The following is a 26902-nucleotide window of genomic DNA, read 5'->3' on the forward strand; positions in this document are numbered from 1 at the left end:
TAATGTGGAGTTGCGTCAGGAAGGGCATCCGGTGTAAAACCTCTGCCAATTCAACATGCAGATCCACCTTGGAATTGCTGTGGCGACCCCGAGTGCAAACAAGGGAGCAGCCGAAGGGACTTACTAAAGGCCATGGTTAGTGTAATGCAACATGTGGAAAAATGTAACTGGCCATAATGCTGGAACTAGGAATCGCAGGGCCTTCCAACTTGGCTCATATTGCTTCTCGTAGGAAGGCGCTTCTTATGAGACTTTGACCTTTGACCTTGACATCCAAAAGTTCAGTCAGTGTTAAAGTTGATCAAAAATGATTTTTTTCCCCCCATTTTTAAATCTGCTGCTTGGAGAGGATGCCTTGGCTCACTCTTTATCAGAATGCCAATATTGAGTGCTAACAGTCCAGTTGATATGATGTAATTGACGTTTTCATGTCAGTATAAGACAATAGATGATTTTCAAGTTTTCAAGTTACATATGCATATGCATGATGATGTCATATCTATATCCACTTAGGGAAACCCACATGTTTGACATATTCAAGCCAAACAAATTCCTTGTGTATAGTCGCTGTTTGGAGCTGTGAAAGGTAAGAATTGCTTTTAAAATGTTTTGCTTGATGACAGCAGACATTGTTATTGTTTCTTGAGGCTGGCAAGCATGTGAGAGAGCGCTCCCTAACCAGAACTCTTGGTTCCACGACTTCCGGTTAGTGAGCGCTCTCTGTTGACGTATCTTGAAAATCCCCCATTTCATCAACATGTATTTGTAATTTTCAAGTGGAAAGTCTAAATGACCTTGAGCTGGTATTTGCAAATGAGCCTGTAGCAAACTCCACTATAACATAATGATATATTTGGAATAAAGGATCAATATAATTTTGTACTACACCAGTATGACATTGAAAAATGTGACCACTATGTTGGTGGAAGTACTTACGCTTTCTGAGCACAGCTCTAGTTTTTTTCTTTTGCTTTGATATGACTACTCATTTGTCTAGTGCTGTGCAATGTACTTTATACTTTCCAGTGACATCACTTGCAGCTTCACTACTATACAACAATACAAGGAGGTTAGAATGTGAAACCTTTTGTTGTGACGGTAATGATTCATAGTTTTATTACTGAGACAGTATTGTTTATGATGAGATGAAAGCAAGGAAAAAGAAAAGAATGGGGCACTAAGTATAGAAATTAATAAGAATAAACCTGGTTGGAATTTAGCAGTGAATTTTGGGTTCACAAATTATCGTTATTTCAAGTGTTTTTGATCCATAGGGACTGTTTGATGAAGCTTTCCTAAGGCGTCGTAAATTCAGCCAGGAAATGTTTAGAAGACTGGTCACTTTGTGAAAATTTGAAGGCTTTGGTGCTTGACACCAAGCCACGTGACAGCACAATCATTCAGCTTAAGACATTCCGGCTTTAGAAATGTCTGGAGAGTCAGTTGTTTGTTAAAAGTGGAAAATCATGGCAACTTTTGATTCTGTGGCCATATTCCTTAAAGTACATCCATGCACAAAAGCTGCCCTAAACAGAGTTTGCTTCAAACTATCTGATCATGATCAGTGTACCCAGAAGGACCACACATAAAGCCTTGGTCCCACCAAATAATAAAGCCATGAATTATTCAGCTCGGACTGAACCACGGGTTCCTGAACAGTCATCTCTGCGCTTCTTCTCACTGGCTTCATTTCTTCTGTGGCTTTACAGTCATTTTGATACCTTGATCCAACTTTTAACTTTGTGTTCATTCATTATTGTCTGCAAAATCGCTCTTTTGCATGCTCACGTTGTGTGTAAATGCTTGTCTTGAGTGCGAGTCATTGCGTCAGCGCACACAGAGCCTGCCTTATCTGATCCATTGTATCATAAACATACATTTACAGCTGCTTATTTAATTAAATTTAATTAGCTTATAATGCGCCAAATCACAGCAAAAGCCGTCTCAAGGCGCCTTACATAAAACAAGTTAACATAAAATTGAATAATTAAAAATGAAAAAAATAAATAAATTCAAATACATAAATAAAAACAGAAGTAAAGAATAAAACAAATAAAAATAAAAACTATCCAGAAGAAAGAGAATAAAAATAGGTTTTGAGTCTTGACCTAAAAGTGTCCACGGACTCAGATTGCCTCACAGTCGCAGGAAGACTGTTCCACAGGGTGGGTGCACGATAAGAAAAGGCTCTCTGACCTGCTGACTTCTTCTTCACCCTGGGAACACAGAGAAGTCCCGCATCCTGCGACCGCAAAGCCCGGGCCGGCACATAGAGTTCCACCAGATCAGCCAAATAAGATGGCGCCAGTCCATGAACAACCTTATAAGTCAATAGCAAAACCTTAAAATCTGCTCTCACAGAGACAGGGAGCCACTGCAAAGATGCCAAAATGGGTGTGATATGTTCAGACCTTCTGCTACGTGTCAGAAGTCTGGCGGCAGCATTCTGAACTAGCTGAAGACCCCTAATGCTGGACTGTGGTAACCCTGAAAATAGAACATTACAATAATCTAGTCTAGAAGAAGCAAAAGCATGAATCAGGGTCTCAGCATCAGCCATGAACAGGATGGGGCGGATCCTCGCTATATTTCTCAGATGGAAAAAAGCAGTCCTAGTAACATCCCTGATGTGGAGGTCAAAAGACAACGTGGGATCAAAAATTACCCCAAGGTTCCTCATTTTGTCCATATGATGTATGACACACGAACCCAGGCTGAGCGCCAGCTGGTTAAACTGATGCCGATGTCTCGCTGGACCAAGAACCATCATTTCAGTCTTATCAAAGTTTAAAAGTAGGAAGTTACTAGACATCCAACTTCTCACTGATAGAAAACAGTCCTCCAGGGATTTTATGGGAGTGAGATTTCCCGCAGTTATCGGCATGTACAACTGAGTATCATCAGCATAACAATGAAAGGCAATCCCAAAACTCCGCAGTATACGCCCAATGGGTGCCACATACAGGGAGAAAAGCAAGGGGCCTAAAACAGATCCCTGTGGAACCCCAAATCTCATGTCAGCAAGGTCAGAGGTAGTGCCATTATACAAGGGCTTTGGGCCTTTGGCCCTTGCCAAATTTTTTTTTTTTTCCATGGCCCACATTCATCACTCATATTAAAATGTACTGTATGTGTTGTCCCTGAGTGTATTTCTCTATTTGCTCTAACATTACAGTTATACAGCAAAGTGAGCCTGTTCCAGTGTTTTAATCAATTATCTTTATCTTTTAGATTTGCTTTTACACTCTTTAAAAGGACACCCACTCTAAAAAGGATCTGGGAGATGCAATAACTCTTTTCTCTGTTAGAATGTTCATCTAAGTCATCTGAGTATTTCTCATCACCACTGTCATCAGATGATGACAAGAAGAAGAGGAAGACCAAAAACAGGATGAAAGAAAGATTGTCAGAGGGGTAAATTTGTTACAAAAGCACGAAACAAAAACGCATGGGAAATTAAGTGGCAAACACGTGATAGAATGTCAGAGTTGTTCAGAGTTGGACCTGAAAAGAACAACTGTTTACACAGAGAAATGATCACGCAAGAGACACTGAATTTCTTTGTCCTGTACAGGAGAGGACCAACGAGAAGCTCCTTCAGAAAGAACTGTCGTCCGTCCTAAAGGTCCCGCCCATTTGCCTCTCCTTTTTATTGAATATCATTACATACAGCATATAGGAGTGACAATATCACAAAACAATGGAAAGACACAAAGTCTGGTCTCACATTGATATGAAAACTGTTATGGCTTTTGAGCCCTCAGTCTCCTAAGCTTTCCATAACAATGTCCAGCCCTTGAACCGTGTTCCAGTTACAATGCTCTTCTTCAAGGCTGAGCCATTAATTAAAAGTACACATCTGCGATTAGCCAAACATGACCCTAGCTAACCAGTCTGACATTCTGGCAAAACAATCTGCACATTGAATGGTCAAAGATCATCTGCTCACTTTTCTCGTTTGACAGTCTTAATGATCACTTGAACCATTCAGCGTGTATGATTGCTTTTGACACTAAGTAATTATTTAAAGGAATAATGGTACATGAACTTTCACACATGCATATACGTATATATGAAAAATAGAGAACAGAATCAAAGACATGATTACAGAGAGTACATCAAAGTGAAGACATTAATATTTGATAATACATATATTGACAATATAGAGAAAAACCCTGTCATACAACTCGATGGACAAAAACAACTTCTTTCGGCTGCTCCTGTTCAGGGACGCCACAGCAGATCGATCATTTGTATCCTTCTCCATCTTCTTCTTCGCCCAGCCGTAGCCCGATTTCTGCCGGCACTCTGTTGGGCAACGGCCCTGTTGTTAACCCGGGCCTCGACCGTTCCGGTATAGAAATCAGATTTTTCATCTGCATGGTTGGGTTGGCATGTTTTAAGCCAGATGCCCTTCCTGATGCAACCCTCCTCATTTATCCAGGCTTGGGACTGGCCCTCAGAATGTACAGGTTGGAAAACGGTGGTCATAAAATAATGGACAATCGAAGGTGAGAGGGAAATCAAGAACAAAACCCCACACCAAACAGTCAGAAGAAAAATAACCACATGGAAATAATCTGACACTAAAAGGTGAGTGAAGCAGAACAAACATGAATGAGAACAACCAAGAAAGCAATAACAAAGTGATCAAACATAAATCACAATCTGTACAAAAATGATGACAAAAACCAAACAACAAGTGACAAATGTTAATGATAAATCTAAACCAAAGACGCAGGATCAGGAACCGGATCAGAGACAATAAATTACGTGCAGTGGGCGGAAACATACACAACACGCAGCCATAGCCCAGAGCAGAGAAATGGAGATCGCAGAAACACACACACACACACACACACACACACACACACACACACACACACACACACACACACACACACACACACACACACACACACACACACACACACACACACACACACACACACACAGGATGCAGGGAGCTGAATTACAAACACACACACAGATCCACCCAACGGAGGAGTGAGACGACAAGACATCCACAGATACACTAACAGTGTACACTATGGACGCCAAGAGACGCACCCAACACTATGACAACACACCCACACGAATGTCACTGACAAGACACACACACCCGTCCACATGACACAGACGAGGGACACACCTACACACATCGGGGTAACAAGGAAACACTCCCACACAAAAGAACCAAAAATAATGACATATGATGAAAAACCCCAATGACAAACAAACTCAAAGACACAGGGTGGAATCACCACACAAGTATTCACAACCTTTGCCATGAAGGTCAGTCAGACACAAAGTTTTTAAACACAGGTTTATTATGAAGCTTGATAACACAGCACAACACCATTCAACGTGTAAAAGAGAAAAATAAAGACAGTAAATTAAGAAACGTAATTTACCCGTATCATTGCAAAAATACAACATCAGCACTTTTGTGGCACTTTCTACTGTTACTGGAGATTTTGTAATGAAAGACGTGTGGAGGATTTCGTGCGTCGGCACGGAGCCGTTCATAGCGCGCAACAAAAAAAAAAACACCTCCGTGTTGGAAACCATTCAGAAAATTCAGACGGCTTTTGATGGCTTTCAGTTGAGTGAGTATCTGAGAAATTGTGTAACAGTTGGACATGCCACAACATGTCCTGTGAGACTTCCAACACGGAGGTGTTTTTTTTGTTGCGCGCCATGAGCGGCTCCGTGCCGACGCGCGAAATCCTCCGCACGTCTTTCATTACAAAATCTCCTGTAACAGTGGAATGTGCCGCAAAAATGCTGATGTCCAGCTCTCTTGCCATTTCTGTGGTAGTCCTACAATGTCCCGGATCAACACAGCGTTCAGTTTAGAAATGATCTGGTCGTTCCAGCTTGTCGATGGCCGCTCGGGGCGCCGCGCGCCCTCCGCCGCTGTGGGCCGTCTTTAAAAAGGTTTTAACACTCCTTATTTCATGTGACGCAGACAGAATCTTCACCGAAATCCATCTGAATGACGAATGACGCAACCGACAGGCGTGAAAAAACTCACGCATGCGCACGAAGGTTCAAGCTTGGCTGATGCAATCACACGTGATTCGAATCCATATAGTTTTTGAAAAAAATAAAAAGGTCCGTTACTTTTTGGACAGACCTCGTACATGATTTCACATTGTGTTCTCTTTCATTGTAAACTGATGTTTATTTCTTTTATAGCAGACAAAATTGAGTGGAAAAAGATAGATCCCTCATAGATCTTTACAATTGATAATCTGCTCTGTAAATGCAGCATTTATGGTCAAACACAGAAGTGGATTACTATTTAACTCATTTTCACACATAACAACAAAGCTGCTTTTGTTCCACTTGACCATCAGCTCAAAACAAATCACCTCTTTTGATGCTCAAATGGCCACGCTGTTTTCTGTCTGTGCTGGATCCAGGTATGTGTACGGGACTTCCAGACCCTTATTTCTGAGTTTGATCGCTTGACTCAAATTTTTAAGCTCTTCTTGGAAATCCTTGATCAGCATACGTGGAATCTCCTCCGTGAAATGCTCTTCTGGGTAATTGCCAAGAGGAACCTGAAGTCAACAACGATATATATGAAAAACTAGTGTTATTTCTCCTAAATACACCTCCCCCCCCCCCCCCCCCCCAAAAAAAAACAAAACAACTAGCAGCTACGCTTGGGTGATTCTTAGACTACGGGCACTTTTATGTCCCTTGATCATATTTTATGAAAAAAAGAAAAAAGGGGAAATTTCACACTTTTATAGTTATCTTTACAATGAAAGTGTTTTAAGAAATTTGTCCTAGTAGTCTATGATGACTTTTTCACCTTTTTTCAGCATCATTATATGCAAATATTGCCGTTTTGTGCTTGTCCCACACCCAGACTTATGATCTTCAATGATAAAAATGAATAGTAAACAAACGTTTTTTTCTAATGTTTTAAAATATCTCTGAATAAAATATCAGTAAAATAATCAAAACATAATTGGGGTATTCAATGTCATACAACTGTTGATTTTTTTTTAAACGAAATGTAGTTGTCCCACACTATTGCCGTAATTTCCACCACAACAATAATGTCCCTTTAAAAAGTTTGTATGAAAGGTTGTGTGGGTAGTTTCTATGGAGATAAACAGTAACATCAGAGCACATGTATATAGCGCCAAATCACAACAAACAGTTGCCCCAAGGCGCTTTATATTGTAAGGCAATGGTGTGGTGGAAATTACATTTACAAGGCCAATAGTGCCCGTAGTTAAAGAATCACCCGCTTATAGTTGAGGTTGGCAATGAAGGTCATGGTATTCGCCTCTTCGGGCATTTTGTTTCTGGTCTAGTTCAATTTCAAATTCCAGTTTGTTAATCGGTGTTGCAGCTGAATCACTAAACCTGAACTCTGAGTCCAGCCTCAGGTCTGAATCCAAGTCTCTGAAGAAGAGACCAAGTCAACTTCCTGTTCCCTGAGTCCGTGTCCTCAAGGTCGAATCTGAGTGGAGGTCTTCTGAGACTAGTTCCAGTACTTCAGTCTGACACAAATGACACGCCTGTCACTTTTCAAATGTCAAATAGCACCAGTGCGGAACTATTTAGAAGTGAGCAGTGTGAATCTGTCAGACATTATGAACAGTTAAAAAAATAAACAATCAGTAATTTTCAGGTATTTAGTTCAGGTTTAGATGACGATACATAAGCAAACGTTACTAACGTTACTAAATGTGCCCCACCCATTTTTTTGTCCTGTATTTCTGGTGGTGGAAATGCACAGATGGCTTTGAGCACATGAGACAAGTCACAAATATATCAAACTCGGAGATGATTAATTAATCAATGTTGGGGGCTTTGTTTTCATTCAGCCATGTGTCGCAACTAAACCAACTCAGTTCACATTAAAGAATCACACTTTTACACTAAATTTTGCTTTCATATGAAAATGACTTTGTAGCAACCAACATTCATCACCATTCACAACAACACTGAGCAGCATTGGTTTTTACTCACATAAAAATAGTTCACCTTGTGTGCACCTGTTAACGCTCAGAGAACAAAGGTTTTTTTCTGGATTTTATGATTTTTCATGCACTTCCCTTGCCAATTTCCACTAACTAGTAGGAAACGAAACTTTAGGTCCAGGTTCTTCTTTGTTTGCATTGTTGGGAGTTGTTGCTCTGAGCCAAGTATTGTCAGAGCAGCAAATACCTCTTGATGTAAATGGGCTGCCTCAAGTGACGCAAGCGCTTTTCGGTTGGCTCATAACCCTCCCCAATTGTCACAATGCATTTGTTATTTTCTCACAGCAGATGATTGATTTGTTAAGGTAATGATTACAGTAACTGGAAGTGACATTTAAGACTTGACATGACCTAATGCTGCCTTCCATGTGGTGTTTTCTGTGCATGCACAGAGCTGTGCCTTGCTGATTTTGTCTGAGTGCAGCTCATGGCTCAGAGCAGGTGGGCAATGGGTGCGCATAAATCACCTCAATTGGAGGAAAATATTGCACTTGCTTGATGAGCCACTCTGGTAGCACCTGATACAGATATGATGACATGCTGCTAAATTCAGTCATGTGGCTGTGATGTGGATATCCACCTTGGCTAATGCAGTCAGAAGGCTTTTCGATGTAAGTGACATATTAATTTGCTTCAACCATGGAAGAAATAAATGATTTACGTATTTGATTTTTGGGACACTTACAAAGTCGCTGGACTGATGGCTGAGCAGCCACACAGTGGCCATGCCTTGAGCTGTTACATTAACATCAGGAAAGGTCTGCAGCATTGTGGCTTCACTTGTTGTCCCCTTTTTTGTTGGTGGAGGATGTTGCAAAGAAGAGGGGCTGTTGGGCATCCAGCCACCATAGTCAAACTATAACGATTAAATTCACTGGTTATTACTGAATATTTGAAGGACAGAAAGATTATAATGTTGACAGAATTCTGATACCTGTCCTGAGTTTACAGCAGCATGCTGAGCTGAGCCCGTGAAAATCACCATGGTGACAAACTTGATCAATTCAGCCACAGTGGACAAACTCCTGGGAATTCCTGAGAATTAAAAACAGTCAATTATTCTACAAGCTGTTCTGACTTACAGATGTCTCCATATATCTTAATGCATTTTATGAGAGTGTGAAATAATTATGGCAAATTAAAATATTATTTACTGTCACAATGACTTTGGATGTCTTGTGCCCACCTGAGTTTTCTTGTGAAAACAATCCATATTCAAATATGTCACTGATCCACTTCTGCAGTTCAGAGTCTTTCTGGACATCAGTGTCACTCTTGTAGTAGTATTTAAGTATTTCCTGGACAAACCTTTGAAAAATGTGAATAAGGGCTCAAATAATACAAAGATTATAGGTTTAATTATGTTCGTTCTGGAAACAAAATGTGTTGATGCTCTGCTATGCTGCATTTCCCACACTATGTAACAGCCTTGGATCTTGAATGGCAACCACCCATGCAGACAGCCAGTCCATCCCCACCTTTCAAAAGTCACAACTGTCTGCTGCAGCCAGGTGAAATGTGGGTGTCCAGTTGCCCTTTTCCACTTGCTGGAGTACCAACCATTATAGCACCTGCATGTTACATCATGCACAGGGAAAAGTGCCACGTGGCCAAGATGCTGTATTTGTGGTTCCCTCAAAATGATACTCATCACCTTAAGTGTCACAACTACAGTGTAATCAATCAATCAATCTTAATTTATTCTGATGGCTGAGTCTGATGGCTGACCCAGTCAAAAGCCTGGCTCTTAGTCTTGATCCAGTATAACCCCAATCCCGTAAAAGAAAACATACAAACAAACAAACCCTGCTTTTTACAGGAGGTGGTCTGGATAATAACAGTGAGAACAGAAATATGCAGATCTTCCAGTGAATTATTGAGTGTACTGAGATGATGCGCACCAGCACATATGTGTATGTATACATACGTGTACGTATGTATAAGGGAAAGCTACGACTCTATGTGTAAAGTGTGAGCAACTGCCTAAATTAAAGTACCTATGCTTTAAATAGATGGTGCCCTAATAACTTTGAGGTAATCCTTGTGAACACCAACAATCTTTCACTGACAAATAAAATAAAAAAATCCCCCAACTGTAACACGTGGACATCGGGACCTTAAATATGTCATTCGCTTCAATATGGCATATTTTACTGTGTAATTCATTCTAACAACAAAATCATAAAAACATGATTAAAAACAACATGACACAAGGCGGCCAACAGTACCTGTGGATGATGTCCCAAAGTCTGAGCCCGTCATCTCTGTAGTAGAATTTCGGCACAGACTCCAGACCACGCTCGGCGATGTCATCTGGTATACAGAGTGAGGTGTAGGTGAGTGAAGACAGTGATCTCTTCAGGAAGGTCATCATTCCCTCTCCGCCAGATGCTGCAAACTAGGAAACAGACAAATATACAGCAGATATTTTTAAAGGCACAAAGAAAAACATTGAATTGCTACTTGTCTAATAACAATGCATGTCATTTGATACCTTTGTGAAAATTCCATCCTCTGATATGAGAAGAGTTCGGGCTAAGAAGTTAATCTGCAGGGTGTAGCGAGTGTGAGCAATGAGGAGCTGAAGAAAAGAAGGGATAAGTCACAAACTATCACATTATTACCATTTAAAATGAAGACGACAAGGTAAAAGGCAAATTTAAAAAATCTGTAATATGAAAAAAAAAGTTTAAATGTAATAATTCTGTATCTTCTCTTGCTCACCTTGTGGAGAGGATGCACCATGGGTAGGTTGCAAAGCATCGACACTGCAAAAACTTCAGCCAGCAGGTGAGTGCGCAGCAGGTGAACATTGAGTTGATGTTCATTGAAATCCGCACCTCTGACAAAAAGCTTTGCTGTCAGCCAGTCATACTCAGAATCAGTTGGCAAAAAGATCGGATTGTCTTCTGCTGGTTTCTGCTTCAGCTGCAGAGGAAGAAAAGTGATCATAGGAAATAAGTCATCACATGTTCTATTACCCCAAAAAATTTAAGTGATGTTATACTACATTCTACTTTGTACAGGCCCAGTCACACCGGGGGGGAACAAACACCCTGATATGGTAGGGGGATGGTTACTGAACAAGAGAACCCCCAATATGGAGGTCGGCCCGACACAAGGATGGAGGAAACAACAGTTTATTTACACAAGGATTATACAGATCAACTCAGTCACATGCCGGTAAAAGTCAGAGGAGCCTTCTTCAAGGTAGGAACAGATGTAGGGATCTACAGTGAGTAGGTGAGCAGAAACAGAGGGATCTTCTTCACAAAAGGTGGATTCTGAAAAGAGGTATCTTTTTAATAGTTGATGTAACAAACTCAGGCTTCATACAAGGAAGTGCAAATAGGAATCTTCAAGGTGGGAATAAACACAAAATCCATCTTCAGTACACAGTGAGGAAGAACAGAAAAATCTTCTTAGAAAGTCAAACCAACAGAGTCATTAATGCCACAGGTGCTTGCAAACTCAGGAAGCCTTAATAGGACAGGGGAAACCAACCTGAAGAATAGTCTTCATAAGCAAAAATACAAACTAAGGAATCTTCTTTATATAAACCAGGAGAGTTCAATTGCAGTCACAGGATAACTGAGGAAAAAAAAAAATCTATTTTAGGGCCCGGTCCCACTGGGGAGAGGATTAATTGCGCATGAATTGAGTATACAAATTTCAGGCGTTTGTTGTCGTCCGCAACAAAATTGGCCTGAAATGACAAATCCTCAGTATGCATTACGGATATATTAATAATGCATAGCGAATATATGACGAACAATCACAGATGTATAATGCATGTATTGAGGAAACGGATTGGACGCATTGCGATTATCACGGAAGTATTACAGATGTATTGTGAATATATTGTGCACGTGATGCGAGAACAGCACTTGCATGCGCATGCAATTGCTGTAATCACACAGAGAGCCCGTCAGGGTGAAGCAGATATGCGCCAACTTAGAAGGCCAACACAGACAAAGGCTCATAGTAATAATTTTAACCTGATGATCACACAGAACCATAAATAATGAAGGAAAATGCACAGATAAAAAACAAACCAAGTAAAAAGTGAAATAAGAAGATGTAGAACAGGCGGGCGCTGGGATAAGCAGAGGAGCTACACAGGAGCTCCACTTAAAAATTTTTGATTGCACTGAACACAGATTTCATAATATTGAATATAATATAGATCCGGATTGTTTTTTTCTTAAAAATATTACTCATCACTGCAATTATTTTTCTGAGGAACAATTTAGCAAACTTACTGTGTTAAATGGGACATTCTCCATCATACATTTTAATAGCAGAAGTCTTCCCATGAACTTGTCAAACATTCAGGATTGTTTAAATAGTGCAAATAAACAGTTTTCAGTTATAGCAATTTCTGAGACGTGGTTGAAAGAGGAGCATATGGATATTGTCCAGTTTGAGGGTTATGATTTCTTCCCAATAAATAGGATGAACAAACGGGGTGGTGGTGTCGCACTTTATGTTAATTCTGCTTGTCACTGTGAAATCATTCAAAACATGTTTCTCTTTGGAAAACGTCATGGGATGTGTCACTGTGGAAATTAAATGCGAAAAATCAAGAAATATAATTGTAAGTTGTGTTTACAGAGCAACAGGATGAAACATAAAAATGTTTGTGGGAAAGTTGATTGAGATGTACAACACTATTAAAAATAAGTCTGTATTTGTTTGTGGAGACTTGAACATTGACTTCTTAAATCCTCACGGTCAAATACATATAACTGAATTTATAAGTTCTGTGTTTTGTTTGGGAATGTATCCAGTAATTACTCATCCAACTAGGATAACTGCAAACACAGCGACACTTATTGATAATATACTTACAAATGTTGCTGTGGGGAATTTAGAGGGGGGATTACTTATTAGTGATATCAGTGATCATTTGCTGTTTTTTGTAGTTTTGAATTCTTTAATTGACAAAATTGACCATACTGAAAGTACAAATTTCAAGAGGAAAATAACAGAGGAGACTTTGGAAAATCTTAGAATGGACTTAAGGGATCAAAACTGGAGTGACATTTACATTGAGGATATTGATCAATCCTATGAGTCATTAATTTCTATTATTTCAAATTTATATGATAAACATTGCCCTTTGGTATCAAATGTTGGAAATAAGCATAATGTTGACAAACCGTGGATTACTAAGGGACTGCAAAATGCATGTAAAAAGAAAAAATTTTCTGTACAAGCAATTCTTAAAACTAAGAACATTTGATGCTGAGAAAAGATATAAGACATATAAAAATAAGCTAACTAATATTATGCGATCTTGTAAAAGGCAGTATTATAGTGATTTATTGGAAAAAATAAAACAAACATTAAGGGTACTTGGAAGATTTTAAATGAAGTCATAAATAAGAGAAAAGGTGTTAAAGAATATCCTGCCCTTTTTTACACAAGTACTGGTACAGTTGTTAAGGAAAATAAAGGTACAGTTGTTAAGGAAAATAAAGCTATAGCAGGGTTCAGTTCTGGGGCAGTTGTTGTTTCTTCTGTATATTAATAACATATTGCCCATATTGGCCTCTCTTCATTGGCTTCCTGTTAATTCTAGAATAGAATTTAAAATTCTTCTTCTTACTTATAAGGTTTTGAATAATCAGGTCCCATCTTATCTTAGGGACCTCGTAGTACCATATCACCCCAATAGAGCGCTTCGCTCTCAGACTGCAGGCTTACTTGTAGTTCCTAGGGTTTGTAAGAGTAGAATGGGAGGCAGAGCCTTCAGCTTTCAGGCTCCTCTCCTGTGGAACCAGCTCCCAATTCAGATCAGGGAGACAGACACCCTCTCTACTTTTAAGGTTAGGCTTAAAACTTTCCTTTTTGCTAAAGCTTATAGTTAGGGCTGGATCAGGTGACCCTGAACCATCCCTTAGTTATGCTGCTATAGACGTAGACTGCTGGGGGGTTCCCATGATGCACTGTTTCTTTCTCTTTTTGCTCTGTATGCACCACTCTGCATTTAATCATTAGTGATCGATCTCTGCTCCCCTCCACAGCATGTCTTTTTCCTGGTTCTCTCCCTCAGCCCCAACCAGTCCCAGCAGAAGACTGCCCCTCCCTGAGCCTGGTTCTGCTGGAGGTTTCTTCCTGTTAAAAGGGAGTTTTTCCTTCCCACTGTAGCCAAGTGCTTGCTCACAGGGGGTCATTTTGACCGTTGGGGTTTTACATAATTATTGTATGGCCTTGCCTTACAATATAAAGCGCCTTGGGGCAACTGTTTGTTGTGATTTGGCGCTATATAAAAAAAATTGATTGATTGATTTATTGATGTTTGGTTTCCAAGTCCATCAGTTGTATTTTGTTTGCTGATGATACGACTGTGTTTTGTAGTGGGGATCACTTGGGACAGACCTTGGACATGATGGAGAAGGAACTACAGAAACAATGGTTTATAATAAACAATGGTTTGATTCAAACAAATTATCACTCCACTTTGGTAAGAAAAAGTGTATTATATTTGGAAACAAGTCCAGGATTTCCTGCAGAAATTTATTATTAAATGATATTGAAATTGAAACTGTAACTGATACAAAATTTATTGGTGTTGTTATTGATGATAAACGGAGCTGGAAAATGCATATTAATTTTGTTAAATCCAAAAAGTCAAAAGCCATTGCAATTCTACATAAAGCACGAGATTTAATTTCCCAACACTCATAACTATTTTATATCACTCAATGCTCGTTCCATACATGACCTACTGTATTGAGGTATGGGGAAATACATATAAAACTAATACTAATCCAATATTTTTGTTGCAAAAGAAAGCTGTAAGAATTATTTGTAACAAATCACATTGTGAGCCAATGAATCCATTGTTTGCCTGTATGCATATTCTAAAATTCTGGGACTTGGTTGATTACTTTACAATACAAATTATGTATAAAGTTAAAAATAAACTGCTGCCACAACATGTCCAGAATCTGTTTAAACTGAGGGACTCCAGTTATAATTTGAGAGGAATTTTATTGTTTGAAAAATCAAGGATCCGAACTACTGCAAAAAGTCATTGTGTATCTGTCAAAGGTGTTAACATCTGGAACAACTGTCCCGACAACATTAAAGTACTTGGTACGTTAGTAGGCTTTAAAAGACATTACAAGAATAACAAAATTGCATGCTATAGTTGAAGACTTAGGTCTTGTTATTACTTTCGGGTTTGTGTGTTGTGTGCCAGTATTGTCTGGTTATATTTTGTAAATTTGAGTTCATTGACTAAGTTTGCATGTTTTTTCTTTTTGGTATTGTCATCGTGTGTGCGTATGTATGTATGTACATCTAGGTATGTGTTCGTGTACATATCTGCGTATGTGTATGTATATATGTGTATGTACATGTGTATGTACGTGTGTATGTGTATATATATATATATATATATGTATGTGTGTGATTGTGTAGATATGTATTTATGAAATTTTGTTTGTGTGTATATGTTTGCTATTTTTTAGTATAAAGGGTGGGTATTTATAAGCTCTGCTTTTGCCCTTACTCTTTCGGCCACGCAGGACTTTTGTAAAGTTGCTTTGTTATGAGTTTTTTTGTTTTTGTTGTTGAACTGTGTGCCGAATAAACTCATTCATTCATTCATTCATTCAGAACATGGGAAAGAGAAAAGAGCAGAAGTCAGAATATGAAAAATCCGACATGCCAGAAGGAGGCAGGAACTAAAAGATGATTACACACTCAAGCCTCACAAGCAACACACGCAGCAGGATGTGGGAGAGAGAAAGCAGTGCAAAACAAAGTGAGGGGAATGCCCACTCACAGACCAGAACTGACAGGACAAGACAAGTGAGTAAAAGAACCAAAAAAGGATGCAGGACAGGAAACACCTGGACAGAAGTCAAAAAACAACCTGACCAGGACTAGACCCTGCCACACCCTGCCACAGGTGTGTGCCACACATGCACTCAACTGTCCCTGAAAAAATGTACAAAATACACTCAGTTACTTCTGTGACTCTAGAATGAGGTGTTTTTTTTTTTTTTTTTTGATGTGCCACAGTGTTGCCACAGTGGTGCCACAGAGGTGTGTATGTTCGTGGCTGGCACAATAAGGTTGGACGGAAAAACTGATTGTGGGACAAGGGCATGAAAAGAAAAAGAGACAAACAGCTCCAGTGCTGACATTTAGAAAGCAGTTATTGTGAAAAGCATCATACTACAAAAACAGACATGGTTGGATTATTTAGTTAGTGATTGATTTATTTATTTATCTATTCTGCATTCAGAGCTGCAGACTATTTTGTGTGCAACAAGGTGGGCCAAAGACACAAAGTGTGTTTAGAAAATGCCTCTTTTTATTCACTTCTATGCCAGGACATAAACAGCTGAAAACTTAATATAGCTGAGGCATTTCTGATCATTTTACAGAAGGTAAAGAGGTAAAAAAAGAAGGTTACAAAACTGTACATGCATTCTGTATTCAGCACATTCCAAAGACCGTCCTGCCTGAATGATAAGTCCCTTCGGCTTCTCCCTTGTTTTTCACTTTGGGTTGTCACAGCAAATCAAATTTAGATTTAGTCATGCCCCCCCACCCGTCTTAGTCTGCTTCCCTCTCTTTGTTCTTCTGTTCTGTTCAGTCTGGCCCTGATTGTTGATGTTCTGTGTTACCACTTTAGTCAATGATTGTATTATGTTATACTTTCACCACATGATGAGTTCCATTCTAGTCTCTGTCTTTTTCCCCAGCAGTGGGGAATAAGTTTCATTACACTAGAAGTCTTTCAGAAAGTGCTGTAACTAGGTTTAAGGATATGATTCCTTCTTTATGTTCTCTAATGCCATATACCAACACAGTGCAGAGTAGCTACCTAAACACTGTAAGTGAGATAGAGTATCTCGTCAATAGTTTTACATCCGCATTGAAGACAACTTTGGATGCTGTAGCTCCTCTGAAAAAGAGAGCTTTAAATCAGAAGTGCCTGACTCCGTGGTATAACTCACAAACTCGTAGCTTAAAGCAGATAACCCGTAAGTTGGAGAGGAAATGGCGTCTCACTAATTTAGAAGATCTTCACTTAGCCTGGAAAAAGAGTCTGTTGCTCTATAAAAAAGCCCTCCGTAAAGCTAGGACATCTTTCTACTCATCACTAATTGAAGAAAATAAGAACAACCCCAGGTTTCTTTTCAGCACTGTAGCCAGGCTGACAAAGAGTCAGAGCTCTATTGAGCTGAGTATTCCATTAACTTTAACTAGTAATGACTTCATGACTTTCTTTGCTAACAAAATTTTAACTATTAGAGAAAAAATTACTCATAACCATCCCAAAGACGTATCGTTATCTTTGGCTGCTTTCAGTGATGCCGGTATTTGGTTAGACTCTTTCTCTCCGATTGTTCTGTCTGAGTTATTTTCATTAGTTACTTCATCCAAACCATCAACATGTTTATTAGACCCCATTCCTACCAGGCTGCTCAAGGAAGCCCTACCATTATTTAATGCTTCGATCTTAAATATGATCAATCTATCTTTGTTAGTTGGCTATGTACCACAGGCTTTTAAGGTGGCAGTAATTAAACCATTACTTAAAAAGCCATCACTTGACCCAGCTATCTTAGCTAATTATAGGCCAATCTCCAACCTTCCTTTTCTCTCAAAAATTCTTGAAAGGGTAGATGTAAAACAGCTAACTGATCATCTGCAGAGGAATGGTCTATTTGAAGAGTTTCAGTCAGGTTTTAGAATTCATCATAGTACAGAAACAGCATTAGTGAAGGTTACAAATGATCTTCTTATGGCCTCAGACAGTGGACTCATCTCTGTGCTTGTTCTGTTAGACCTCAGTGCTGCTTTTGATACTGTTGACCATAAAATTTTATTACAGAGATTAGAGCATGCCATAGGTATTAAAGGCACTGCGCTGCGGTGGTTTGAATCATATTTGTCTAATAGATTACAATTTGTTCATGTAAATGGGGAATCTTCTTCACAGACTAAAGTTAATTATGGAGTTCCACAAGGTTCTGTGCTAGGACCAATTTTATTCACTTTATACATGCTTCCCTTAGGCAGTATTATTAGACGGTATTGCTTAAATTTTCATTGTTACGCAGATGATACCCAGCTTTATCTATCCATGAAGCCAGAGGACACACACCAATTAGCTAAACTGCAGGATTGTCTTACAGACATAAAGGCATGGATGACCTCTAATTTCCTGCTTTTAAACTCAGATAAAACTGAAGTTATTGTACTTGGCCCCACAAATCTTAGAAAAATGGTGTCTAACCAGATCCTTACTCTGGATGGCATTACCCTGACCTCTAGTAATATTGTGAGAAATCTTGGAGTCATTTTTGATCAGGATATGTCATTCAAAGCGCATATTAAACAAATATGTAGGACTGCTTTTTTGCATTTACGCAATATCTCTAAAATTAGAAAGGTCTTGTCTCAGAGTGATGCTGAAAAACTAATTCATGCATTTATTTCCTCTAGGCTGGACTATTGTAATTCATTATTATCAGGTTGTCCTAAAAGTTCCCTAAAAAGCCTTCAGTTAATTCAAAATGCTGCAGCTAGAGTACTAACGGGGACTAGAAGGAGAGAGCATATCTCACCCATATTCGCCTCTCTTCATTGGCTTCCTGTTAATTCTAGAATAGAATTTAAAATTCTTCTTCTTACTTATAAGGTTTTGAATAATCAGGTCCCATCTTATCTTAGGGACCTCGTAGTACCATATCACCCCAATAGAGCGCTTCGCTCTCAGACTGCAGGCTTACTTGTAGTTCCTAGGGTTTGTAAGAGTAGAATGGGAGGCAGAGCCTTCAGCTTTCAGGCTCCTCTCCTGTGGAACCAGCTCCCAATTCAGATCAGGGAGACAGACACCCTCTCTACTTTTAAGATTAGGCTTAAAACTTTCCTTTTTGCTAAAGCTTATAGTTATGGCTGGATCAGGTGACCCTGAACCATCCCTTAGTTATGCTGCTATAGACGTAGACTGCTGGGGGGTTCCCATGATGCACTGTTTCTTTCTCTTTTTGCTCTGTATGCACCACTCTGCATTTAATCATTAGTGATCGATCTCTGCTCCCCTCCACAGCATGTCTTTTTCCTGGTTCTCTCCCTCAGCCCCAACCAGTCCCAGCAGAAGACTGCCCCTCCCTGAGCCTGGTTCTGCTGGAGGTTTCTTCCTGTTAAAAGGGAGTTTTTCCTTCCCACTGTAGCCAAGTGCTTGCTCACAGGGGGTCGTTTTGACCATTGGGGTTTTACATAATTATTGTATGGCCTTGCCTTACAATATAAAGCGCCTTGGGGCAACTGTTTGTTGTGATTTGGCGCTATATAAAAAAAATTGATTGATTGATTGATTTTATTTTCTTGATCTTTTTTATCTTTATATCTTGGGCATTTGGAATTTGTCTTATCAGTGTTCCTTCTTGGGAGTGTCATTGTCACATTTTTGTTGCTGCTGCTTTTGTCTGTCACGTCCAGCTGTCACTCCACTCTTGTTTTGTGTCTTACCTTTGTCTCGTCCAGCCATGCCCTCTTCCGCACCTATTTCACATCATGCTCTGATTACCCCCTGTGTATGTAAGCCTCATGTGACCTGTTGTCCTTTGCTAGTTCGTTGTGTCACCTGCCTTGTGCGTTTGCCCTCGTTTCAAGCCTTTTTTGTATTGCCATAGTTCTGTCCTCTCGCCTCGTTCTACCCTTGCTCACTTTGTTGACCACGCTTCTGCCTACGCCTGTGAACCTGCTTCTCCGTGACTGAACCTCACTTGTTTGTTGACCTTGTTTTTGCCACCACCATGTGCAAATGGAGCACATAATGGAGCTTTTTTGCTCTTGCTTGCCTCTACTGGTGGTTGGCTCTCACTGCGGTATTGTATCACTTCCTGTTCCGGAGCACAGCGGTGTTTTTCTGTATCTGTTAGCTGTTTAATCTGCGCAGTTAGATTGATCTAGTTAACTAGATAACGATTTGTTTCACAGTGTAATCTTCACGTGCCTTAACTAAAGCACTCCCTCTGCTGAATCACCTCTAAATTATTTACACATTATTCACTTTGTGTGTTTTTAGGAATCCGCTAGCTTAGCGCAGCTACTAGCTCTTAGCCGGTTTAGCATGGCGGCTTCTCCTGTCTCTCCCGCACTTTTCTGCTCTGGGTGTGAAATGTTTAGTTATTCCTCTGCCTCCTTTAGCAGTAACGGTACTTGTAATAAGTGTAGCTTATTCGTAGCTTTGGAGGCCAAGCTGGGCGAATTGGAGACTCGGCTCCGCACCGTGGAAAATTCTACAGCTAGCCAGGCCCCTGTAGTCAGTGCGGACCAAGGTAGCTTAGCTGCCGTTAGTTTCCCTCTGGCAGATCCCGAGCAGCTGGGAAAGCAGGCCGACTGGGTGACTGTGAGGAGGAAGCGTAGTCCTAAACAGAAGCCCTGTGTACACCGCCAACCCGTTCACATTTCTAACCATTTTTCCCCACTCGGCGACACACCCGCTGAGGATCAAACTCTGGTTATTGGCGACTCTGTTTTGAGAAATGTGAAGTTAGCGACACCAGCAACCATAGTCAATTGTCTTCCGGGGGCCAGAGCAGGCGACACTGAAGGAAATTTGAAACTGCTGGCTAAGGCTAAGCGTAAATTTGGTAAGATTGTAATTCACGTCGGCAGTAATGACACCCGGTTACGCCAATCGGAGGTCACTAAAATTAACATTGAATCGGTGTGTAACTTTGCAAAAACAATGTCGGACTCTGTAGTTTTCTCTGGGCCCCTCCCCAATCGGACCGGGAGTGACATGTTTAGCCGCATGTTCTCCCTGAATTGCTGTCTGTCTGAGTGGTGTCCAAAAAATGAGGTGGGCTTCATAGATAGTTGGCAAAGCTTCTGGGGAAAACCTGGTCTTGTTAGGAGAGACGGCATCCATCCCACTTTGGATGGAGCAGCTCTCATTTCTAGAAATCTGGCCAATTTTCTTAAATCTTCCAAACCGTGACTATCCAGGGTTGGGACCAGGAAGCAGAGTTGTAGTCTTACACACCTCTCTGCAGCTTCTCTCCCCCTGCCATCCCCTCATTACCCCATCCCCGTAGAGACGGTGCCTGCTCCCAGACCACCAATAACCAGCAAAAATCTATTTAAGCATAAAAATTCAAAAAGAAAAAATAATATAGCACCTTCAACTGCACCACAGACTAAAACAGTTAAATGTGGTCTATTAAACATTAGGTCTCTCTCTTCTAAGTCCCTGTTAGTAAATGATATAATAATTGATCAACATATTGATTTATTCTGCCTTACAGAAACCTGGTTACAGCAGGATGAATATGTTAGTTTAAATGAGTCAACACCCCCGAGTCACACTAACTGCCAGAATGCTCATAGCACGGGCCAAGGCGGAGGATTAGCAGCAATCTTCCATTCCAGCTTATTAATTAATCAAAACCCAGACAGAGCTTTAATTCATTTGAAAGCTTGACTCTTAGTCTTGTCCATCCAAATTGGAAGTCCCAAAAACCAGTTTTATTTGTTGTTACCTATCGTCCTGCTGGTCGTTACTGTGAATTTCTCTGTGAATTTTCAGAACTTTTGTCTGACTTAGTGCTTAGCTCAGATAAGATAATTATAGTTGGCGATTTTAACATCCACACAGATGCTGAGAATGACAGCCTCAACACTGCATTTAATCTATTATTAGACTCAATTGGCTTTGCTCAAAATGTAAATGAGTTCACCCACCACTTTAATCATATCCTAGATCTTGTTCTGACTTATGGTATGGAAATTGAAGACTTAACAATATTCCCTGAAAACTCCCTTCTGTCTGATCATTTCTTAATAACATTTACATTTACTCTGATGGACTACCCAGCAGTGGGGAATAAGTTTCATTACACTAGAAGTCTTTCAGAAAGCGCTATAACTAGGTTTAAGGATATGATTCCTTCTTTATGTTCTCTAATGCCATATACCAACACAGTGCAGAGTAGCTACCTAAACTCTGTAAGTGAGATAGAGTATCTCGTCAATAGTTTTACATCCTCATTGAAGACAACTTTGGATGCTGTAGCTCCTCTGAAAAAGAGAGCTTTAAATCAGAAGTGCCAGACTCTGCGGTATAACTCACAAACTCGCAGCTTAAAGCAGATAACCCGTAAGTTGGAGAGGAAATGGCGTCTCACTAATTTAGAAGATCTTCACTTAGCCTGGAAAAAGAGTCTGTTGCTCTATAAAAAAAGCCCTCTGTAAAGCTAGGACATTTTACTACTCATCACTAATTGAAGAATGTAAGAACAACCCCAGGTTTCTTTTCAGCACTGTAGCCAGGCTGACAAAGAGTCAGAGCTCTATTGAGCCAAGTATTCCTTTAACTTTAACTAGTAATGACTTCATGACTTTCTTTGCTAATAAAATTTTAACTATTAGAGAAAAAATTACTCATAACCATCCCAAAGACGTATTGTTATCTTTGGCTGCTTTCAGTGATGCCGGTATTTGGTTAGACTCTTTCTCTCAGATTGTTCTGTCTGAGTTATTTTCATTAGTTACTTCATCCAAACCATTAACATGTCTATTAGACCCCATTCCTACCAGGCTGCTCAAGGAAGCCCTACCATTATTTAATGCTTCGATCTTAAATATGATCAGTCTATCTTTATTAGTTGGCTATGTACCACAGGCTTTTAAGGTGGCAGTAATTAAACCATTACTTAAAAAGCCATCACTTGACCCAGCTATCTTAGCTAATTATAGGCCAATCTCCAACCTTCCTTTTCTCTCAAAAATTCTTGAAAGGGTAGTTGTAAAACAGCTAACTGATCATCTGCAGAGGAATGGTCTATTTGAAGAGTTTCAGTCAGGTTTTAGAATTCATCATAGTACAGAAACAGCATTAGTGAAGGTTACAAATGATCTTCTTATGGCCTCAGACAGTGGACTCATCTCTGTGCTTGTTCTGTTAGACCTCAGTGCTGCTTTTGATACTGTTGACCATAAAAGTTTATTACAGAGATTAGAGCATGCCATAGGTATTAAAGGCACTGCACTGCGGTGGTTTGAATCATATTTATCTAATAGATTACAATTTGTTCATGTAAATGGGGAATCTTCTTCACAGACTAAGGTTAATTATGGAGTTCCACAAGGTTCTGTGCTAGGACCAATTTTATTCACTTTATACATGCTTCCCTTAGGCAGTATTATTAGATGGCATTGCTTAAATTTTCATTGTTACGTAGATGATACCCAGCTTTATCTATCCATGAAGCCAGAGGACACACACCAATTAGCTAAACTGCAGGATTGTCTTACAGACATAAGGACATGGATGACCTCTAATTTCCTGCTTTTAAACTTAGATAAAACTGAAGTTATTGTACTTGGCCCCACAAATCTTAGAACCATGGTGTCTAACCAGATCCTTACTCTGGATGGCATTACCCTGACCTCTAGTAATACTGTGAGAAATCTTGGAGTCATTTTTGATCAGGATATGTTATTCAAAGCGCATACTAAACAAATATGTAAGACTGCTTTTTTGCATTTACGCAATATCTCTAAAATTAGAAAGGTCTTGTCTCAGAGTGATGCTGAAAAACTAATTCATGCATTTATTTCCTCTAGGCTGGACTACTGTAATTCATTATTATCAGGTTGTCCTAAAAGTTCCCTGAAAAGCCTTCAGTTAATTCAAAATGCTGCAGCTAGAGTACTGACGGGGACTAGAAGGAGAGAGCATATCTCACCCATATTGGCCTTTCTTCATTGGCTTCCTGTTAATTCTAGAATAGAATTTAAAATTCTTCTTCTTACTTATAAGGTTTTGAATAATCAGGTCCCATCTTATCTTAGGGACCTCATAGTACCATATCACCCCAATAGAGCGCTTCGCTCTCAGACTGCAGGCTTACTTGTAGTTCCTAGGGTTTGTAAGAGTAGAATGGGAGGCAGAGCCTTCAGCTTTCAGGCTCCTCTCCTGTGGAACCAGCTCCCAATTCGGATCAGGGAGACAGACACCCTCTCTACTTTTAAGATTAGGCTTAAAACTTTCCTTTTTGCTAAAGCTTATAGTTATGGCTGGATCAGGTGACCCTGAACCATCCCTTAGTTATGCTGCTATAGACTTAGACTGCTGGGGGGTTCCCATGATGCACTGAGTGTTTCTTTCTATTTTTGCTCTGTATGCACCACTCTGCATTTAATCATTAGTGATTGATCTCTGCTCCCCTCCACAGCATGTCTTTTTCCTGGTTCTCTCCCTCAGCCCCAACCAGTCCCAGCAGAAGACTGCCCCTCCCTGAGCCTGGTTCTGCTGGAGGTTTCTTCCTGTTAAAAGGGAGTTTTTCCTTCCCACTGTCGCCAAGTGCTTGCTCACAGGGGGTCGTTTTGACCATTGGGGTTTTTACGTAATTATTGTATGGCCTTGCCTTACAATATAAAGCGCCTTGGGGCAACTGTTTGTTGTGATTTGGCGCTATATAAATAAAACTGATTGATTGATTGATTGGTTGTACCAAACGTCAGTCAGTTTTTCGCTGAAGTTTTTAGAAATCCAGCACCTGAGTCACGAGTCTACACGTGTCCCGTGCCACGCATCCTCAGTTCCTGACAGATTTGCATGTTCAATTGGCACAAGTTTTACACGGAATGCCTTTCCTGACACAATTCACCATTCCATGGACAATGGGCAGTGGTGGGGTTTGACTGGAAATCTTCCACACTGGAAAGAAATGCACTAACCACTTGGCCACCACCCTGTCCCGCCTGAATAATCAATCAATCAATCAATCAATCAATTTATTTATATGAATAACTGATGCAGTAAGGTATTTATCAATCAATCAATCAATCAATCAAACTCACAATGTGAGAAATCAGACCTGGTTTTAGCCTAAATGTTGCTGAATCAAATGAAGACTGTATTATCCCATTAGTAATAATAATATTACATCAAGTAGTGATGTCAGTTCCGACTGGACATTGAACTTAATGTTGCCATGCCTCTGCGCGACTCTGTGCCACAGACACATTCCTTTTGGAAATCTGCCAATTAGGATGCTGACTATGAATTATTTAATTTGGTTCTTTACTTTCAAAGAGTTTAAACCAATTGAAACAATTCAATTAAGTCGGATCAAGTATTTTCTTTTTTTGGTGTAAGTATAACCAAGGAATGATATGTTAACACCTTATTTTGAATGATGCTCTTCATTATCAACATTAAAGTCTCAGAATTATTCCCGAGTATTAGCAGTATTTGTGTAAGATACTTTTGAGAGGGCAGCATGATGGCTTTGAGGATAGCAGCGTTACCTCACAGCAAGAAAGTTCCCAGGTTTGCTTCTGACGTGGTCATTTCTGTGTGGAGTTTGCATGTTCTCTCTCACATGCATGATCCTTAATTGGAATAAGTGGGTTTAGAAAATGAAAGTTCACCTGAATAGCGATTGGCATCATCTTGTCATCAGTAGTTTTGTGCAGCAGGACAAGGGGAGCCGCTAAGTACTGCTTCTTCCCATTGATGGTGTTTGTTTCTAGTCCATCTAGACGACTGTAGTCACACAGGAATATGTTGCCATTCTGTTTTAAAGAACAACCCGTTACAGTGAAGATCAGAAACAAATTGAATAACAGTGTGTGCAGTGTGAATATTACACTACAACTATTGTATAATTTAATTGAAACAAATACCATTCTCACATAATATTCACATACTATGTCCAGTGACAGAACATGGACATGAGAACTCATCCCTCAAACCAACAATCAATCAGTACACCAAATAAAAGCATACCTGCATTTCTGTAGCCAGGGATTTTGCACCATGCAGGAACACCATCTCATCAGTGACAGGGAAATTCTTTGGCAGGGCTTTGCAGCGTTGGATCAACATGGTGTTGACTCCATTTAGATACTGGTAGCCAAAAAAAGCATCTTCCTTCCAATGTTCCTCGACATAATCTGTTAACAAAAAGACTTAGCTTGTAAACTATAGCTTTACTGATGCACTTGTGTTATCTATAAGCTGCAGTGTCTAGTTTTTCCAGTCAGTTTTTTTATTGAGCACTCTCCTGTCCCAATATTTATGAGTCAGTTTCTCTAATCACCACCACAAAAAGCTATAACGGCTTCAGGGTTGCCATGGGTTTCTTGGTGATGTCCCTAATGAGTCTCCTTGTTACATGACCATTCAGTTTTTGAGAACTACCTACTCTTGGCAAATTTACAATATAGTCCCATTTGCCCTATTGAGGTATCAAATCCCACAAAATCTCACAAAATGGCTTTCACAATGAGATGTCAATAACATTGAGAACTGCACTGAGACCCTCAGATAACACTGCAATGTAACCACTGCACATGGACAATGGCATTAACATTGTAAGGTAAAACTGCTTGTACATTGTGCCTAAACCTTTTGTGAATATATTATCTAGGTTTTTAAATGTTATGGTTTTTGTTTCATGTAAACATGCAAGAATCTCAGATTGTTTTAATGTTTATTACCATGGGAATTGCTGTGAGCCACGATCGCTTCCTGTTTATGTCATTGTGGGGGAAAGTGAACTTTGCTCTCTTAACGCCCTGCTTATTGTCCTTTACAACACTGTTTGTACTGTTTGTTCCAGAGTAAAATATATAAGATGTCTAAAATTTGGTTTGAGTTAATGAAGTTCCATGTGGGTTGAAGGTAGCAGACATGGAATATTTGGAGTATTTGTTTTAGCAAATGTTCAGGGGTCTCATGCATGCAGTCTCTTATAAATGTTTGTACGAGACGCACTATTAAAAAACTCTCACCTTCCTCCTCAAAATATTGTCTTTGGAAAAATTTGACATATTCACTGTCAGAGTACACAAAAATAGTGATTTCCACACATGCTAAAAAATTTTGTTTTTTCCCATTC

The 26902-nt window shown here is 39.8% G+C and overlaps 1 protein-coding gene across 1 annotated transcript in view; it reads right to left on the minus strand.

Annotated features, from left to right (window-relative positions):
• Window positions 1–6315: 6315 nt before the first annotated feature.
• LOC117525901 (hydroperoxide isomerase ALOXE3-like) overlaps window positions 6316–26902 on the minus strand; it is a 29786-nt gene continuing 9199 nt past the window's right edge. The window contains exons 7-15 of the mRNA XM_034187848.1: window positions 25789–25955; window positions 25431–25574; window positions 10734–10937; window positions 10504–10590; window positions 10238–10407; window positions 9196–9317; window positions 8944–9044; window positions 8695–8865; window positions 6316–6569 (exon numbers count right to left, since the gene is read on the minus strand). Of these exons, the coding sequence (XP_034043739.1) occupies window positions 6390–6569; window positions 8695–8865; window positions 8944–9044; window positions 9196–9317; window positions 10238–10407; window positions 10504–10590; window positions 10734–10937; window positions 25431–25574; window positions 25789–25955 (1346 nt within the window). The 3' untranslated portion in view covers window positions 6316–6389. The remainder of the gene's footprint in view (window positions 6570–8694; window positions 8866–8943; window positions 9045–9195; window positions 9318–10237; window positions 10408–10503; window positions 10591–10733; window positions 10938–25430; window positions 25575–25788; window positions 25956–26902) is intronic.

Source organism: Thalassophryne amazonica, chromosome 15 (genome assembly GCF_902500255.1).
Source record: "Thalassophryne amazonica chromosome 15, fThaAma1.1, whole genome shotgun sequence".
NCBI classification, from domain to species: Eukaryota; Metazoa; Chordata; class Actinopteri; order Batrachoidiformes; family Batrachoididae; genus Thalassophryne; species Thalassophryne amazonica.